We start from the raw sequence: 18,988 nt of genomic DNA on the forward strand, positions 1-18,988 counted from the left end.
TCTAAAAAACTCAACTAGATGTAGAGTATCCGCAAACACGTATATGTCTGCTTTTGTCCATTGGATTAATAAAGAACCTTCCTCGTGGTAACCTAAGGTGAGGTTGAGTTGACGTCACGCTCTCGACCTGCGCAGAAGAAGCTTATTTTGGGTCAGCGCTGACAAGACCTCCTATACTCTTTGGACCTTGTGTACTAATATGTGCTTCTTAAGAAAACGAAAACTGTTTCCTTACGTTGGACAATCTATGGCTCTCATATCCATCTTGAAAGAATATGAAAAATACTACAAAAATGATGATTAGAAATCACATAGTAAACTGAACTGTACATACAGACTATAAAACTTTATACAAGTGATCGTTAGAGGATAATTGAGAAATTCGCTGAAAACTTCAAAACTTAGGGCTCTTGTACACGGTACTTGGCCAAGTAAGTTTTCGAAGCATGGTACCGAAGCTGTGCTCGGAAACTGCTCATGCAGACAGAAACGTCGAACCACCCATCATCATTGTATAAGAGCCCTAATGAAAGAAAAAGAAAGATATCAAGCGCTGCCAGTCTAATTAACCGAAAAAATGGTTCAACAATAATCCACTATTTTTAATCGACATGTTTTACAATGGAATGTTAATTGAACTTAAAAGACTAATGAGATGATAGATCCTAAAGGAATATGCTTATAAGTCAATGGAAATATTTCCTCCAAAGACATTGATCCACTGCTGTTTGAGACCCTCTTGCCTTCGCACCGAAACCACGATTAACCGCTGATCATCCCTGTTCAACAACCTGAACGGGTTTTAAAGCCGTGCTTGAGGATGAAATGTGAACAAGAAAGTCCCAGGTTCCCAAAGTATAGCGTCTCGCCCAGTGATCACGCTTGCTTACATCATATAGGAAACAAGACTTTTTGGAATTTAAGAGCGCAGTATTCGAAGTGAAGAATATTTTCAGTAGTTGGGTCTCTTCGTATGTGCGTGTTTTATTTATTCCTTTTTTTTTCCGGAGGGGATCAGCTATAATCGAGGATCCCATTCTACAAATCCAGTGCTTTCAGAAGGACTTCTGAAAAGAAAGGCTAGTAATCTGTGTTCGAACGAGGCAATGATGCCCAGGGGGAAATGAAAAGCTAAATAAATTTCAAGTTTAATTCTTTAATTCATTATCGTATAAAATAGAGGAGAGTAATAACAGTGAAGTGCCACTAGCTATCATGTACATCATCCTCATCCTTTACATACCATGGACTTTATGTCACTATAAAAACAAACAAACAAACAAATTATGGTTTCTGGCACTTGGGTATGACCTAACTCTTTAAATTTTGAAGTACCTTTGGGAGTACTCGATCAAAATCGGACACATTGTAGCCAAAGGAAGGTTTCAGGTCATACCCACCGCTACATTAACTAATATTAGGTATTTTGCAATGTTAAATGATTCAGATGGGTATGAAAGGAGGCAGTGATCTTGATGTAAACCGAAAATAAAACGGAGACTTCCACAAAAAATGCAAATCGTAACAGTTGTACAATACACAGAGAAACAATCACGAAACATGATTTATTGCTAAACATACATTGAAAATAACGTCAGAGCCTATAATGTCTACTGAATACTTTTTAAGGCATTGATATCAACGACGTAATACTTTGTAGGTACCCTTCCTTAACAACTCACTCGAAAATCGGTTCTTTTGCTCTTTGTCATTGCTAAGGCTCGACGCTTTCTGACTAGTTTTACTACCTTAATTTTCTAAACTGATTGTGCATGTGAATTATCGAAGATTTACGAGACTTCACACATGAAACCACAGTTTTTCTAGTTTATGCTAATTGACTGGAACTTGGGATGACGTGCAGTTTCATGGTTACAAAAATCGATAGCACTCTCAAATGAATTTATTAATAATGAATTTGAATTGATAACTGACATGCTCTCTCTGAAACTGTTAGGTTTGCAATATACTCTAGAGAAATGATAAGCTCTGATATGTTGACTGAAGGTTATGAAAAAGATATTAAAAGTCTATTGTTAAAACTTTCAATAAAAACCGATTTAAAAATTATGAATGTCGTTTCAAGTCTAGTAACGTCCAGAAGGATTCGAGTCTGATTTCAATTTTTAAATAGACCAATTAAAAACAATCGTTGAAGAAACATATCAGTCACAATATTCAATCAACGACCTCGACTTTCCTTATACAGGCAACCTCAAGAGCTTCAAATAACACGTGTGTTGAAGTACTTGTCTGAGAAACACTATTACAAGCGACTTTTCCATTACACAAATAAGCACCGGGTCACATCACACAGAAGCTGATGCGTTGCTTCACGACGGACAGTGAGTGACAAAAGTAGATGACTCGTCTTGCTTTTACATTACCAGTGCAAAATTCTCAGTCTCATCATTTGTGCTATTAAACCGTGCAGATGCTTAACGCACCCGTCCTGTAAATATCATTTGCGTTGATATAAATGTTATTAGGGCACAAAATGGACAGAACTTGTCAAATAGAACAGATCTTCTTGGAGGGAGATTATGTCCTAGTTAGTTTGTGTAAGTCTTATATTACAAGAGGTAAAATATTTCACTAACATCAATTCCAATGTTTGAGAAGGAGGCAGAAAACGAACTTTAACCAAATCAGTGTTGACACACGAAGTGTTTATTCCTTAATAAAGTATCAAATTTTCTTTCCAGAATGATTTATGATTCTGATAAGTGAATCAATCCTAGTGTCGTATAACTTTTTCGATATATAAATATATTTCAGTTCTAAATATAATGTCTTTTAGTAAGTGGCTTTATCGAAAGCATTTACAAAACCAACGAACAGATAAAACAACAAGATATGAGACCCATTGTGTCTCATCCCAGCAGCATATAAAGCTATCATGTCTTAGAACAGACAATAGCAAATTTGAAGATCACGGCTTTTCATTGCTATGTAAGTCTAGTTTTCCTAAGAGAACCAACTAAGGGAGAAAAAAAGGCCTAAAGTAGTTCATCTAAGAGATCATGATGCTATCAGTCAGAAATAAAAAAATGATAAGTGATCTGTCTGACAAGAGAGGTCTCCGAACACAAATCCGGTTTTATCGTCCAATAATGGTGGGTTCTTCTTCGATGGCATACTGATCGTCTGGCGCTTTGTCCTTCTTCCTCTTCCTCGAACACACGGCGAAGGCGATGGCACCGCACACCTGTGGTCAAAGGAAAGCAATTAGGGGGAATCGCTAGGGACAGACGGGAGATTTCCACATCAAAACCTATCTGGTTGTCATCAGCGTTTGCTCTAGGGCTGCGTGAGAATATTAATCCATTCTATTTTCTGATTTACAAACAAAAAGGATGTACAGGTACACCCCGCGGTGATATATTTGTACTTTTCGGGGGTTACATTGTATATGAGAGAATAGCCAGTACTGCGCCATACATAATGTGATCTGCATTGAGATTGCGCAATGTCGTATCTTTTTTTTCATTTCGTCATTTTAGGAAGCAAAGCTTTTCTTAAGTTATATCAAGAGTAGGGTGAATACCATTTGTTTTTCAGTTCTGGCACTTCCCGCGACTGTAATCTGTAGCCGTACCTAGCCTGGAAAGATGTGCTGTATGATAATACTTAAATTTATGAATTAATTGAGGCTTGTGAACTTTGTTCATTGATGTTAAGGATGATTGTAAAAAAAGATACATATGTGATGCAACAAAATATTTCATAAATTACGTGTTTAGAATATTGAAGTTATTACCATTGATAGTCTTATGCAGTCAGAACAAACAGATTTTATAATAAAAGTATATCACAATATATGTTTCACTGTTTTTCTTTTTCATCCTCAATTTTGAGGGGTACACAGAAATCTATGATAATGCCAAAGGGGCACAGGGGAACAAAAAGGTTGGCAACCCTGTTGTGGAGGCTTTCTAAATTTCCATTTGTCATTACTTCTCTTTTAAGCAATAGCTGAGTGGGATTGCTATGACATTCGGCAGCTTTTATAAAAATAAAAGTAATTTCTAATTGATATCACATTCATTCCGAAATGAAACCTGAAACAATAAAACTTCTCTTTTGTTCTTTCACAATTGATATGAGACAGACAATGAAACTTAAAATACAAGATTAAGTGAGGGAACACATTTATATTTCTTTTTAAGTTATTTAAAAACATAAGTTTCTGTATTTGAATTCGAGATATGCATGGAAAACTTCGAAGACAAAAAAGATAAAGGAAGTGTAATATTTTCAGGTCCGTCTCCGTGCCCACTCGTCTGTTTGGATTGCAAGTGATTGAAGTCTACGGATAGAATCATCTCTATTTCATTGTTTCAAGCTTTGAGTTGTGTTGCAATATTATTAAGATGAAATTTTGGCCTGTAACTGTAAGGGGGTGGAGGTTGGGGAGGGGGGCGATAGGGTAGGAGGATGAGGGTTCGGTTACAACCGATTTAGACCCCTGCGGGGTCCGCCGGAAGAAAGATAAGGTTTGGAAGGGGGAATTAAGGGGAAAAAAAGGAGGCTTAATTAAGGAGATGAATAAAGAATGGGACAGACCCATTTGTCATGTAGTTCTCAATGTAGTGCTTGTGGTCTTTTTGTGTTTTGGTTATTAATCATTAGTGTGCATTTTGGCCTGATAGATGAGGATACTGCAAACTGTAATAGACAACTAAAGATTCTTCGTGAAAAGTTACGTGTGTGGACCGATTATGAACAGGGAAGGTATATTAATTTGGGATGAGGAGATTGACATACTCACAAAAAAAGTCATATATGTAGAATAGCTATCTACACACACACACACACACACACACACACACACACACACACATATATACATAATTTTAATAGCTACAATGCCCTCTTAACTTCTGCTTGACTTGACAGGCAAATGTATGCATATGCATGCACATGGATACTTGAGATAAAACCTCAGAATCCAATTTTCCGTTGATAAGTTATGGTTCGGAAAAAAAAAAAAAAGGAGTCCATAGTTTTAAAGGGAAGCCTTAACAAATGTTATCTGCATGTGGTTATTTCTATTTCCTTAACTTGCCACTGTGTTTTGTTTTCTGGACGTTTACTATCTTTTATAGAGTTCCTTTAGTTATTTTACCACATTCTAGGATTTGCATTAAGAATATTCAAAATTTAGCGCATCATCTGGTTCGTTCATTCCGTCCTTTTTAAAGCCCTCACACTCCATTTGTCCCACTGATTCCGTGTCATTATCTGAAACTTCCTTAAACCATCTTCCCCTAAGTCCATGACAGATCTGAGTTCACACGCCATAAATTTCTCTCGTGTCCTCCCATTACTCAAAAGTTTACACACCATTTAGTTCGCTCACTCCGACTCTTAGGGGAGCTACTTCTCCCTGGCCATCACGAACATCAATAAAAGCAGCTGTTCAGGACTTCATCAGATATAACAAGCAATATCCAGGGCAGTCAAAAACCATTAAAAAAAGGAAATAAAATACTTGGGGCATACACCAGGTCTTACGTGAGGGCACACATTTGAGAGATATGCCACAATTCAGCTGTTCGTGCAAATAAAATGCACATGATATCATTTACAGAGAGAAATTAGTCCTACGTTTGAAAACCGTACAGATCACCGTAATATATTTCACAGTCCCGCTCATCGGTAGCCTAAAGTTCAGTCAAGTTAAACTTAGCTATATTAGTCTCACAGTAGTGATCTACGCATCTTGAGTGTGTAAGTAACTTTGTATTTCATGGGACTTTATACTTTAATTTGTTAGACTTTAGCTTCCAAACGTGCTTTCCATTATGTCACGCGTATATTAGTTTATTAAAGACGTTTTCCTTTGTTCTTGATATATCTTTGCTTGACGAACAATTTTTGTTCTTTCTTGAAATACACTAAAAAAATCAATTATAAGAAACGTTTAAATGGAATCATTTTTTCAACAGAAATATTGCCAATTATTAAAGATCAAAACACGAGCTGCCTTAGACATGTTTCGGGAGAATACTGCGAAGATGATCTTTTAATTGACTAAATGTGTTTGTTTCAGTTATTATAATCAATATACTAAAGGGTAAAAAAAGAGGACAAATGACTAATTCTAAAAGTTTTGATCATAAAAAGATACAACTAAACATGATTTTATTGAAGGTCGCTAGGAAGAAAAATTTTTATGAATACACAAATATATATATATATATACATATATATATATAAATATATATATATATATATATATATATATATATATATATATATATATATATATATATATATATATTATATATTATAATTATAAATTTAAATAATTTTGGCTTATCTTTATGCTTTTTTTACCTTATAATTACATGAAAAACGTATATGGTCATTAGCCTTGGTTTTGAATATATATATATTATATATATATATATATATATGTGTGTGTGTGTGTGTGTGTGTGTATGCATGTTATATATATGTATGTATGTATGTATATGCGTGTGGAGACTGACAGCAACCGGAACTCCATAAACTATATAGAACTGCGTAAATCATACCGACCTGTTAATCATGACATATTTTGAGATCAGACCGCTATTAATTCTAGCGTGATTCAGGCAAACAAGAGAATTCCCTGTGTGATTATCGCAAAACCCTTTGCGTTATCGAAATGTCAGATGACTCACACCCACCAATGACTCGAATCATTTTGTGGGCGGATGGCAAAATGAGGCGCGCCCTTTCCGTCGCCTTTGCTTTTGATCAGTGATGGTCTCTCTCCGATCGCATTCTATTCATGACTGAGATCTTTATGGATATCGAAATATATGGGCAACGCCATAGGAAGACTCATGAAAATGCTGTATACTAAAATATGTGTCGTTTATGAATAAGATTTTTATTTGAGAGGAAGCGGAACTCTTTTTGCAAGAAACCTTGGACAAGAAAGGCTTCGGGATGAAAGGGCAAAGGTCACCGCCTACTTGGAGGTTGACGAGTTCAAAATCTTCCAAAATAATCTACTAAATCATCTTACGGCCTTTATTAAGGCTTTTGTCTGACCAGAACGAATAATTAATCCTTGAGATTACATTACCAATGAAATATTGAAATAAGACAAAACGGAGAGACTTTACTTTCCGAGGGAGCCGAGAGGGCGAGGGAGAGGAGGGGAAGATTTTTAGATGGCTTTCGTTTACTGAATGTATGCCATGTCAGACGCGTTTTTTGACTGCTTGTTTCACAGCATCAGTTCTATTCTTTTATGGTTTCCATAGTCTGATTGTCCAAGCTTGCCAATTCTAGTAGACAAAGGGTCCCTTTGCCAGCCTTAGGCTTCTACGCCAGTGTTTCCGTTGATTCTTTACTGCAATTCCTTCCCAACCCAGTTATGTTCTTACAAAAAACCTGGATTTCATAACCTTTCCCCGAATAAAATGAAAACTGAACAGAACGTCATTAGTCTATAGTGACTATTTACTGCTATGTCAGAAGCTGATACATTTACGAGCCAAAGCTTGAGATGACAGGCTAACCTCTGCAATGAAGGTGATCCAGGCAAGCATGAAGGAGTATCCATAGTCCCAGGTGGAGCCAGGTGGATGCCGATTGGGCAGGTTAGCGGCCTCGTATTGGAAGAGGGTTACCGCTACCTCGATCACAATCAGTGCACACCCAGCTGAAAAGAAAATGGGCGTCGTTAGAGGCTGCGTTTAATGGCACAAGTTAAAGTATAGTACTAATGTCTCAAAAAAAAAAAAAAAAAAAAAAAAAACACCAAGTAAGTTAATACTACAATCAGCATTAAGAGCATTTGTTATCTCTACGCCTTGGAGAATCTGAGCAGCTGTTAGTTCAAGAAAAATAGGATATATACTCCAATACCGTCTGTTAGAAGTATCTTCCTTGTACTGACATTGTGATGACGCAGAAAAAAATGTTGACAACCCTTTATGCTATAAAGATTATACGGCATATTTACTTCGCCTAGATTTTTCTTGAGAAATGTGGCTCTTACATGGCGGAGAAAATGGGTTTTGATTTCTTTTAAGAAGTGGGGTGAAGACGAAAAAGGAAAGACTTATTGATATTCTAGAAACAGTTAATGTACCATTTGCATAAATATATGTGCTTCTGCCTAAAATATTCATGTAACAATGCATGCACACCCGTCCATGGATAGTCATACCATACACGCGATAGTGCCCCTGTTGTTAATTAGCACTTGTCTTTAACCTACTGTTAGACTAACACCGCCAAGAAAACCATATATCTGTAAATTTACCAGCAGCAGAGGTTCATTAATTCATTGTTTCTCTGTAAATCTTCCAGCAGCTAAGTTTCATAAGTTTAGTCTTTCTCTGCAAATTTGCCAGCAGCACATGGTCATTTATTTAGTATTTCTCTATAAATCTTACAGCAGCAAAGGATCTTAATTTAGTATTTCTCTGCAAATCTTACAGCCTTTCTCTGAAAATTTGCCAGCAGCAAAGGTTCGTAAATTTAATCATTCTCTGCAAAACTTCCAGCAGCTAGGGGTTATTGAGCTAGACTTTTTTTGAAACTTTGCCAACAGCAAAGTATTATATTTTAGTCTTCTTTTGTAACTTTACCAGCGTTAAAGGGTCATTAATTTAGTCTTTCTCTGCAAATGTGCCAGCAGTGAAGAGTCCTTATTGTAGTCTGTCTACCAATTTGCTGTCAGTACGAGTATCTGGCCGTTAATTTAGGATGTCTTTAAAGGGTCATTAGAATGGACTTTCTCATCAAATTCGTCAGCAATAATGGGAAATTATCTTTGGCTTTCTCTATGAATTTGCCAGTGGCAAGGTTGATGGACTAATTCTTTCATTAGCAGTATTCCAAGAGTCCAGGGTCATTAGTCTCGTCATTCTCCCGACATTTGTCAGTAGCACAGGTCATCAATTTTTCTGCAAATTTGGCAGGTAGCGCAGGGGATATTATGTTGTGACCTCTGCAAATTTAGCAGAATCAGACTTTTATTCCCTCTGTTTTTCAAGAGAATAGCTTTCAGCACCAAAGAAGTCATGCTCTGACATTTGTCCTTTTGCTGAATACAGAATATTCATCCTAAAAGTAACTCACATTGTCTTCTGAATACAATGGAATGTATCGCACGTTTAGTATCTTTTTTATGTTCCAAATTAGAGCTACACTATTCCCTATTCGAAAAGACATGATCAGTACCCCATGTGTTCACTTGACATTTCTTAGGTATATATATATTCGGAGCTATTTCGAGGTTTATTTTCTTCCTGAAGACCTCCAAACAGCATTTAGGTTTTATTTCAAACAATAGTCGTTGAACCTGTACACCAACCAAAGGAACATCGATTTCCGTGCAAAGAATAAGCAAAGTGATTAACGATAATCAATATTAACACTCTCACTGCTAAACGACTCTCTTGTAGCATTCGCTTCGCACTGTAATCATCTCAATATTTTTCTCGTGGTTTACTTCCACGAATTTTCCATTGATCAATTATTGCACTATCCTCCGTGATAGTTTATATGCCGGCTAGAAACGAGAAAGAAAGACAAACCATAACTCTCACTAAAAAAGAAAGAGCCCACATCTAGCTACAGAGAGAAACAGAAAACGGAGAACTCGGGGATGATGGACTTACCTGAAACGACGTGACTAAGGGCGGCAAGTCTCTTGTACATGTACCGCGTGTGGGGGAAAGTGTAAAGGGAAAAGAGGAATCCCATGAGCATGATCAGGAGGCTGATGATGGAGAAAGCTGCCACTGTTCTTTGGTAATCTGAAACAAGCACAGAGAAGGATTAATGAACAAAAATATGCGCACAGATAAACAACATTATCTTTAACAGGAATGGTCTTGACAAATCGAATCAATCTCTATCAATCTATATATACTTATATATATATATATATATATATATATATATATATATATATATATATATATATATATATATATATATATATTATAAGCGAATACCACAGGAAAATGATAGGCGGAAATCCAAGCGCTTTCGTCTTTACTAAGACATTGTCCTGGGAGCGACAATGTCTTGGTGAAGACGAAAGCGCTTGGATTTCTGCCTATTATTTTCCTGTGGCATTCGCTTATTTAACTAAGTCACTCGCATCTACTGTAATTTTTAAGCAATACACACACACACACACACACACACACACACACACACACACACACACACACATATATATATATATATATATATATATATATATATATATATATATATATATATATATTACTACATACTTACATACTTCTGTAAATGAGTGATACATATATACACGTGTTTTAGCAAACATACAGAAACGTCTCAGTCACCTAACTAAACTTTGTGGGGAATCAGTGGGATGATTAGAAAGGAAATCGAGTTATCGAGGAAGATATTTCACGGGAGTTATTTAAGTTCTTATTTTCCCTTAGAAATAATTCTTCAAATTCTTCAAATAAATGAATAGATTTAGAAATTTTGATACCCTTTAAACAGATGACGTAGGCTTAATGATGGTATCTGTCTGATTACATCGAGTCATTGCAAATTAGGAGAGAGAGAGAGAGAGAGAGAGAGAGAGAGAGAGAGAGAGAGGTGGGGGAGGGGAAGCTGAAGATATAAGTACGTTTAAATTAGTTCTTCCGATAGATACTATTGGTTCTTGAATGCGGTTACATAATACTACTGCAAAGCATAGCGGGTATACGATACTGTAATGTGAACAGAATGGGGTGACCGAGTGTATATATGTGCTATCAATTTTATTGATAGAATAATTTATCGGCTTATTTATTACCTGTTGCATACTTGGTTTTACACCGTATACATTATATATATTTTCATTTAACTATTACAAATTTACTTTATTTATTTACTTTAAAAAGTCTTCTGTTGAGCCCTTTCCGGTATTCGAAGTGGCGACTGAGATAGACAAGTGAGGATTTTCAAGAAACCAAGCCAGCTTCTTTCTCTAGCTATTGGTAGTTATCCTTACTGTGCTTATTCATTTTCCTCTTTTTGTCTCTTTATGTAGGCAGCTCACAATATATGATGAGAGCAGTTGCCCGGGAAGGATAAGCTTTCAAAAAGCTTTATGTTGTAACTCACTACCTGGTCCCTCCCAAGTGAATGTCCTTTTCTCGTGTTATTTTCTTCTGTTCTTTTTGTTTGCTCTCTGCCACATTTCTCTGAGTCAGGTCACGCGGGACGCCCTTTTATTTGAGGTCACTAAAACGATGTCGTGTCAAGGATGCATTATTCTGTTGTTATTCTTCGAAGTTCATGTTACGAATGAGTGAATATTTGTTTAAAACAAGATTAATGTAATGCAGATTAAAAGATTAGTTTATAAGATTTGTGAAGGATAACTGTATTCCCATTGCAAAGACAAGGGTCATCAAAAAGTGTATGATTATCTTGGGTGTAGGGTATATTGATAAAGTCTGCAATATTGCTGGCATTATTTATTCATTCGTTCATGTAATATGTAAATTTAATCTGATAAACTCCCATTTCCATAGGTGGCCTCAGGGAAAAAAGAATGAAAGCAGCGTTTCTCTCAAATATTTAATTTGTGATTCCAAATAGGAATCGCAGTAAGTACTTCGAGGCTTACGGCGACAAGGACATCAGAGCACGACCTAAAGAGATAGAGAGAGAGAGAGAGAGAGAGAGAGAGAGAGAGAGAGAGAGACTTGCCTGACAGTGAAAATTATAGTCGATTCAGGAATCAGCGGACTTTATGCGGGAAGCATATTCCCGAACTTGAACCGAGTACCGAAACCTTCCCTGAAAAAAGCGGGACGCCAAATCTTGATAACTAACCATAGATTCTTCTTGAAGATAATCTCATTATGTTAGATGGAATTAAGTTAACCTAACCAAGCCTAACCTAACTAAGAGGCATGGCAAAAAACTGGGGCTGGTGCAATACCAGTAGCTATACATCTCGAAATTTGCAACCGGGAATATCCCAAATTAGAAAGTGAATCCAAAGTTTGCCCAGGAAGATAGGACTGGATTCGCCCATTTCTAACACATGAATCCAGATATCTAGGAAATCTTTGCTCGTTTCAGGTTAGGTATTAACAGGAAGAGAAAGAACTTGCTACAGCTCTTGTAGTCTGATTAGAGAATTGTCTTCATTCTTCCACTGTATGTCTTCTTTATCTTGTAGATTACCGCTGTTGTGTTACCATTGGTGACACCTTCAAAGCCCTGACGCATTTGTGCTTTTAGATTCTCAGAACATACACAAAGACCTCGACCAGGGTTTCGGAAATCATTCGTGTTTTGTTTGCTTTCCCAAGGCATCCTGAGCAAGACAAACCCCGACCTGAACCTGAGTATCGCCGACCACTGCACAGCTTACACTGATGTTTTAGATTTGGCTGGCCTTGTGCCAGCACGGGCTCTTGCTCCTAGAGCAGCCCGTAAAAAGTAGTCAGCTTACGCCTGATATAAGACCATTTGGATGTCGAGTTTGACAAAAGTTTTAAACGTGCTCAGAACTGTCGCGAAATTTTCGTGACTTATTCAGACTAAGCAAGAGGTACACCGAGGTAGTATAGATGCATAACAACGAATCAGCAACACCGACATGGGCCATGAATGAATTTCCCTATCAGTGCGGACAGACAAATATCTGAATTTACCTGCTCGTCAGACATATTGTGGGAGATACAGAAAAGTCATGGGTGAAGTGGGTGAAGACACGAAATAAATTGATAACTATGTCTGAGGGTATGAGAGATTACTGGATGCCAATGAGAAAAGAGGAAAGGAAAATAACAGAATGGAGAAGAGAGAACCAATAACATTCAATGAGAAAGTGACCGATGTATCTGGGAATATGTAAGGAAAGAGTAAAGGAAATGAATTGAAGATGAAGGGCTATGAATAGTTAGATATAAAGAGAAAAAGAAATACTGCAAGTATATGACTGACAATGGATTTATGACATGAACATGTGAAAAAAAAATAAAAAAGACTTTGCATGAAGATACTGACAAAAGGGACATTAGTCTGTTGAGAATTCAGTGAACAAGGAGTGACGCCATCTAACTCACACTAGGATTTCCCCTGTTCAAATCTTACACCAAATCACCAACACTTGAAAATGGCTGGATTACCAAAATAGACTACAACATTAAATCGATTTTCCTGTAGGTGGATTTAAAGAGGCGAAAAAGAATTAAAAGGTAAAATACGAAGCGTAAAGCAAAATATTCTTGATACTTTATTTCACCCAGAATGTTGAATCCTAGATGAACCACTTGATGAGATAGCTCCCACAACGCTGGCCAATCTGTTCATCTAAACGATGGCTCATCAGTAGTACGTCAAACCCCCTATGCACACTGCACCATTCCCTTTCTCGTGCACAATCTCACTCTTCATGTAATGCATTTGCTGGATCTACCTTTCCTCCCCCTTTCTAGCATTTAGGATTGATGCAATCTTCCACCAACGGATCATACTCCATTTTTCCAGTTGATCATGATTCCAAAAACACTGATTTTTCAAAGATTTTTTAACCTTTTCAATTCCACCAAAGCCACACTTATTACGTAAGCAATTCATGTTAACTGCAGGTGTGCGTTTGTATGTAGAAATCGCTGCACACATGTATTAGGTGTTTTTGAAGGGTGTTTATATACGACATGTACATATAAAAAATTTACGAATACAAGAGCTTGTTGGTACTTTAATAACAATTAATATTATATTATCGGAATCATTAAATACTAAATATTATTCTTTTATTCTCTTCCTATCTTGATGAAGTTCTCGCATCAGCAAAGTAATGTGGTTTACCTCTCTAGAACACGCGCTCCGATTCACAAGTCAAATTCTTCCATTTCTGTCGCATCATTTTTGGACCATTATTGATTCGAAGGTATTGAATAACGTAGAACAGAGCACCAGTGGTGAACATTGTATGACACTTCTGGCGGTAGGCTGCTGGTGTTCGTTAACTAAATACTGACGTCAAACTGTCATCAGCCACTTCATCGTCAAGAGAAAAAAAGCAAATGGTATTCGCCATGAAATGGCCTTCTACGTGGGTGGGGGATATTTTCGAAGCGAGGGTAGACCCTATAAACACTTCAAAGAAAGACCCTGGTCCCTCTATCTTTATTTTCTTAGTCAACAGCAGGTTATGGTCCCATAACTATGTTTACTGCCGAGGGCCAGAATAAGCAGACTTATGAGCTCAGGTCCTGTTTGCCTCAGGTCTCTTTGTATGTGCTCACGTATTTCTCAAATTGAGTAAGGTACTCGCTTTCATTTACTATAGTCGATCACTTATTGGTTACGTGTGTACACATACATTTATAAATACGCATACACACGCGCGCGCACACAAACACACACATACCATACACACACACACAAATATATATATATATATATATATATATATATATATATATATATATATATATATATATATATATATATATATATATATATACATATATATGCAAACATAAAAATCGTCTACTTATGTATAGCGCCCGTGGTGGTTCAATGGTTGTCTTCCACGCCTTGCCAACAAGGGACAGGAAAAGGGCGAAATTATTTAGTTTTGCCTCCTCCTCCTGGTAGTTACTCGACTAAGGGTGTCTTGGGTAGGCTCAAAGAAAAGCCGCACGGGGCTAGCAGACTTAGTAATAGGAGGTTAATAACCCTCTGGAGGAGCTATCCATCCTTCATCAAGGAAAAAGAATCATTGACTATATATATACATATAAATGTGTGTGTATTTATAATATATATATATTATATTATATTATTAATAATATATATATTTAATATATAATATATATATAATATATGATATATAGGTAGGTAGTTATATATAAATACTCATACGCACATAGAATCAAAAGACAATTTTCACCGGACATATATCGAATTTTAAAAGCCACAGTGACATCTGATCTTAACGGTTCCCTTCCCTTTCACTGGATACTTTGTCACAATCAGTCCACAACCGAGCGGGAAATACACGCACGAATAACCTTTCATCTTCCGTGGCTGGATTAGAACCAGCCCACTCTCGCTGGCACCACTTGGTTAAGATCTTTTTGCGTCTATACTAACTGTTCATAATTCTTTATTTTCGATTTAGTTCTCCCATTAACTTCATCTTTTCCGATTCTTCAGTACATTCGCCATTTCATATCAGTCTTTTTCTTAAGTCCATTCGGTAGATTTCGTGTCCTCTTGTTTCACTGTCGTCTCATGTTTCTTTGTGTTACCTGCTCTTGATTCGTGCCTTCCAGTGCAGTCATTGATATCTACTTATTGTACTCCATTTAGGAATTGACTTGCGCAGCTAGAATTGGACTGACGGGAAATGAAAGCCATACATTTGTCTCATATCGAGTTGCTGATTCATCTTAAGCCCCGTCCACAAGGTCGAGTTTTGTTCGACGAACTGTGTTTGATGTGACGTCAGAAGCGGGAAAGAAGCGGAGAAAGTCTGAAATTTTCCCGCTGAACCTGTGCTTCTGACGTCACATCGAGCAAAGTTCGTCGAACAAGGCTCGACTTTGTGGACGGGCCCTTACAGTGCATTCTTACTCCTACTTGTTTATGAATAAAGCCTATCCTTTGTAGCGGGAAAGAGAGAGAACAGCTCAAGTAGGACTCACGCTAACATTGCCTGTTCTCGAAGGTCGTGGTTACTCTGCATTGTTCTCGTGAAACTACCTTCGATTGTCTATTTAGAACCGTAGTATTTTGGCGTACGTCTAATTAAGTCTGGACGAGTCACGCAGATTTCGGGATAGTTTTGTGCATGTTCAAGACTGTTAAATTCGACGTCCAATGTCCATATTGTTTTGTATCAGCTGCAAGTCTGCAAGAAGTCGGTCGTGAAGCAGCCAGCCTCAAGGATAATGCTAAGGTCACACATTCACGTATCAACGCACGCACGGCCACGCATGAGCGGAAATTGGTAGTTGGCAACAGCTCACGTCAGTAAACCGTAAATGTAACGTAAAACACACGTAAAATCGTAAAACGTACGGCGACGTGTCGTCCGGGTGCTAAGCTCCGCCCACTAGGGCGGCCGTCCTTTAGCCCACTCCAGTTTTGAAATGTTCAAAACAAGTCGTGGGTGGGTGGTTCACGCCAAATGTCTCCTGACGTAGCTCCAGGCATTGCACGTGGGACCCACCGTGACTGCTGCGGGTACGCGCTAGGGTCACCTGCATTGTTCGCCGTCGTTGTTTTCTTTCCGCCGCGAAACACGTGGGCCTCCTAATTGCGCTGCAGCCTACGGCGAAACCGATTCACATATTTACAACCCTGTACGACATGGCAACGCTGTAGCGTGGTATAAAAGGTCAGGTCGGCGCCCTCGGGTCATCTGTTGGAAAATCAACTTGAAAATATGGCCACAGGATTATCCCAAGACCTGACGGTCTCAGTTATTTCTTTCATTGACAATGGCGGATTTTGGAATAATCCTTTAGCACTGGCTCCTAATACGATTTCCACTTTCTCCTGACTTTTGACGCTATCATCAATCAAACAATGAATTGGAATCTGTCAGAGGGATACAGGTAATCCCAGGCTCTATTCCCAAAGTAGTATTCCAGCGTTCCGGTACACAAATCTCAACCAGAAATCAACAACCGGGTCATTTTCGTCAACAGGATTCCGGCATCTACCGCCTATACGTCGTCTGTCACACCTGCTCCAGTAAGAAATTAATTTATGATTAGCAACGCAGGAACAGTAGAGGAGTTGGGGCCTGGTGTTATTGGTAAGGTTTCCTTTAGGCCATGAATAATCCCGGGTTGGACGAGTACTTATATGGACCCATGCAGTGCGAACCATTTGTGTGGGAGCAGGACTAATGGCTTCATAGCCCAGGGGCTGTTTCTCTGTGTCTCAGGTGGCTGATCACGATTCAGAATATGGAGACAAGGTTTCAATAAAAGGCGGAGAGTGGGAAACGGATAACGAATATAAAAATACTGGGGAAATTTCTGACGAAGACAATTGTTAGGATGTCTAGTAGTCCTTTTTGAAATAACCTTTACTGCTTAGGCCAAAAATAACAAAAGACTTCACTTGTAGACAGCAAACGTATAGTATAATCTGCTAGAATAACTTTCACACACACACACACACACACACACACACACACACACACACACACACACACACACACACACACACGAACACTTTCCCGGTAACACGGTATTCTCAGATTATGGAAGTGTCGAAGATATTTATTTCTTCTGAATAGCAGTCTTACAATAATGGTGTAACAAATAATGTAAATATCTAAGAGGAATTCCTATATACATCTAAAAAAATATTATCTTGAATAGGTAGAATTCCTATTTATTTTTAAGAATGTTTGATAAGTTATTAGATGTTATTCTATATCGCTTAAATATAAATCGCCCATAGTCAACAGTTTTATAAGTCTAAGTGTATGTCTGAATGGTAAAATCGAAGCAAGACAATTCTAGTGCTAATCTTATATAAGAGCTCCCAAAGCGTTCATAAATCATAATTCCTAAAACTACGTATTGTATTCCTTGTCGACTGGTTACTTGGTTATTGCTATAAATATCATTCAGAAATGGGGTTAATATATAATCAGTGATGTGCTCATTTACAACCATTATTCTAATTGCGTCTACTGAAATGTTTTTGTTGTACAATTAGAAAGTATATATGGTAAATCTCTCTCTCTCTCTCTCTCTCTCTCTCTCTCTCTCTCTCTCTCTCTCTCTCTCTCTCTCAATGATAATAAATCTCGAATGTGCATATAATTTTCAACTGTAATATTCAGCTGTGCTGTAGATGTCTTTCGCGGATTCAAACAGAATAAAAATAAAAAAAAATAAAAAAACTGAGGTAATATGCTCATACCCCTGGCAACAGCACAGCCCCACAACGGTGGGCGTGGTCTTGACGTGAAGTTGATCGGCGTAAGTTCCAGGTAGACGTCCGACCTTGCTTTCTTTGCGCGTACATTTGCGGCGCAATTTACGTCGCTGGCTTTACGTCCGGTAGCCCGTGTCCTGTTTACCAGCTGTTCAAGGTCATTTCACCGCGATGATACCCAAGATCCACATACGTGGGCATACGCCGTCGTGATACGTGAATGTGTGACCCCAGCATAACTCGGACACGGAAAAAGAAAAAGAAGCCACTCCTGAAACATTAGTCAAGCTTTTGCAAAAGTTCTAGGCAACAAGAACCCAAATAATACGACTCCTATGTTGGACTTTTTTTTAACTGTTTCCTCATTCGACTTTCAATTCACAGTCACTCACACGCAAACAAACACACACACACGCTCGCACATACGTACGTATATATATAGATTATATATATATATATATTATATATATATATATATATATATATATATATATATATATATATATATATATATATATATATATATATAGTATATATATATATATATGTATATAGTAATATATATATATATATATATATATATATATATATATATGTATATGTATATATCTATATATATATATATATATATAATATATATATATATATAATATATATATATATATATATATATATCTCTCTCTCTCTATATATACGTACGTTATGTGCAAGCGTGTGTGTGTGTTTATATATATATATATATATATATATATATATATTATATATATATATAATATATATGACATAAAAAGTTCCATAAAAACGCTGCCCCTGATCACTGGTGGTGGCATCACAAAGTATTTGGTTAGACTTTTTGGATGGTCTGCCACTGTGGTAAAGATGAAAGGCCAGTAAACGAGTTATTTTACCCTTTTTAAAAAAGGGTAAAATAACTCGAAAAGGCATTGGAATCTTGCTTTCCATAAGGGAAGGAAACCGGAGAGGGCAATGCACCGCCTGACTGAGACAGTTACTTTATCTACCCAAGTTGAGAATCACTATTGTGACACTATGGAGGCAGATATGG

The 18,988-nt window shown here is 37.3% G+C and overlaps 1 protein-coding gene across 3 annotated transcripts in view; it reads right to left on the reverse strand.

Annotated features, from left to right (window-relative positions):
• Nucleotides 1-1,136: 1,136 nt before the first annotated feature.
• LOC135205410 (epithelial membrane protein 1-like) overlaps nucleotides 1,137-18,988 on the reverse strand; it is a 94,201-nt gene continuing 76,349 nt past the window's right edge. For 2 of the 3 annotated variants that reach the window (XM_064235954.1, XM_064235944.1), the window contains 3 exons: nucleotides 9,633-9,770; nucleotides 7,521-7,663; nucleotides 1,137-3,208 (listed from right to left, as the gene is read on the reverse strand). In XM_064235954.1, coding sequence (XP_064092024.1) covers nucleotides 3,101-3,208; nucleotides 7,521-7,663; nucleotides 9,633-9,770 — 389 coding nt within the window. In that variant the 3' untranslated portion in view covers nucleotides 1,137-3,100. The remainder of the gene's footprint in view (nucleotides 3,209-7,520; nucleotides 7,664-9,632; nucleotides 9,771-18,988) is intronic. The other variant, XM_064235962.1, reaches the window with a different exon arrangement.

This window comes from Macrobrachium nipponense, chromosome 11 (genome assembly GCF_015104395.2).
Source record: "Macrobrachium nipponense isolate FS-2020 chromosome 11, ASM1510439v2, whole genome shotgun sequence".
NCBI lineage: Eukaryota > Metazoa > Arthropoda > Malacostraca > Decapoda > Palaemonidae > Macrobrachium > Macrobrachium nipponense.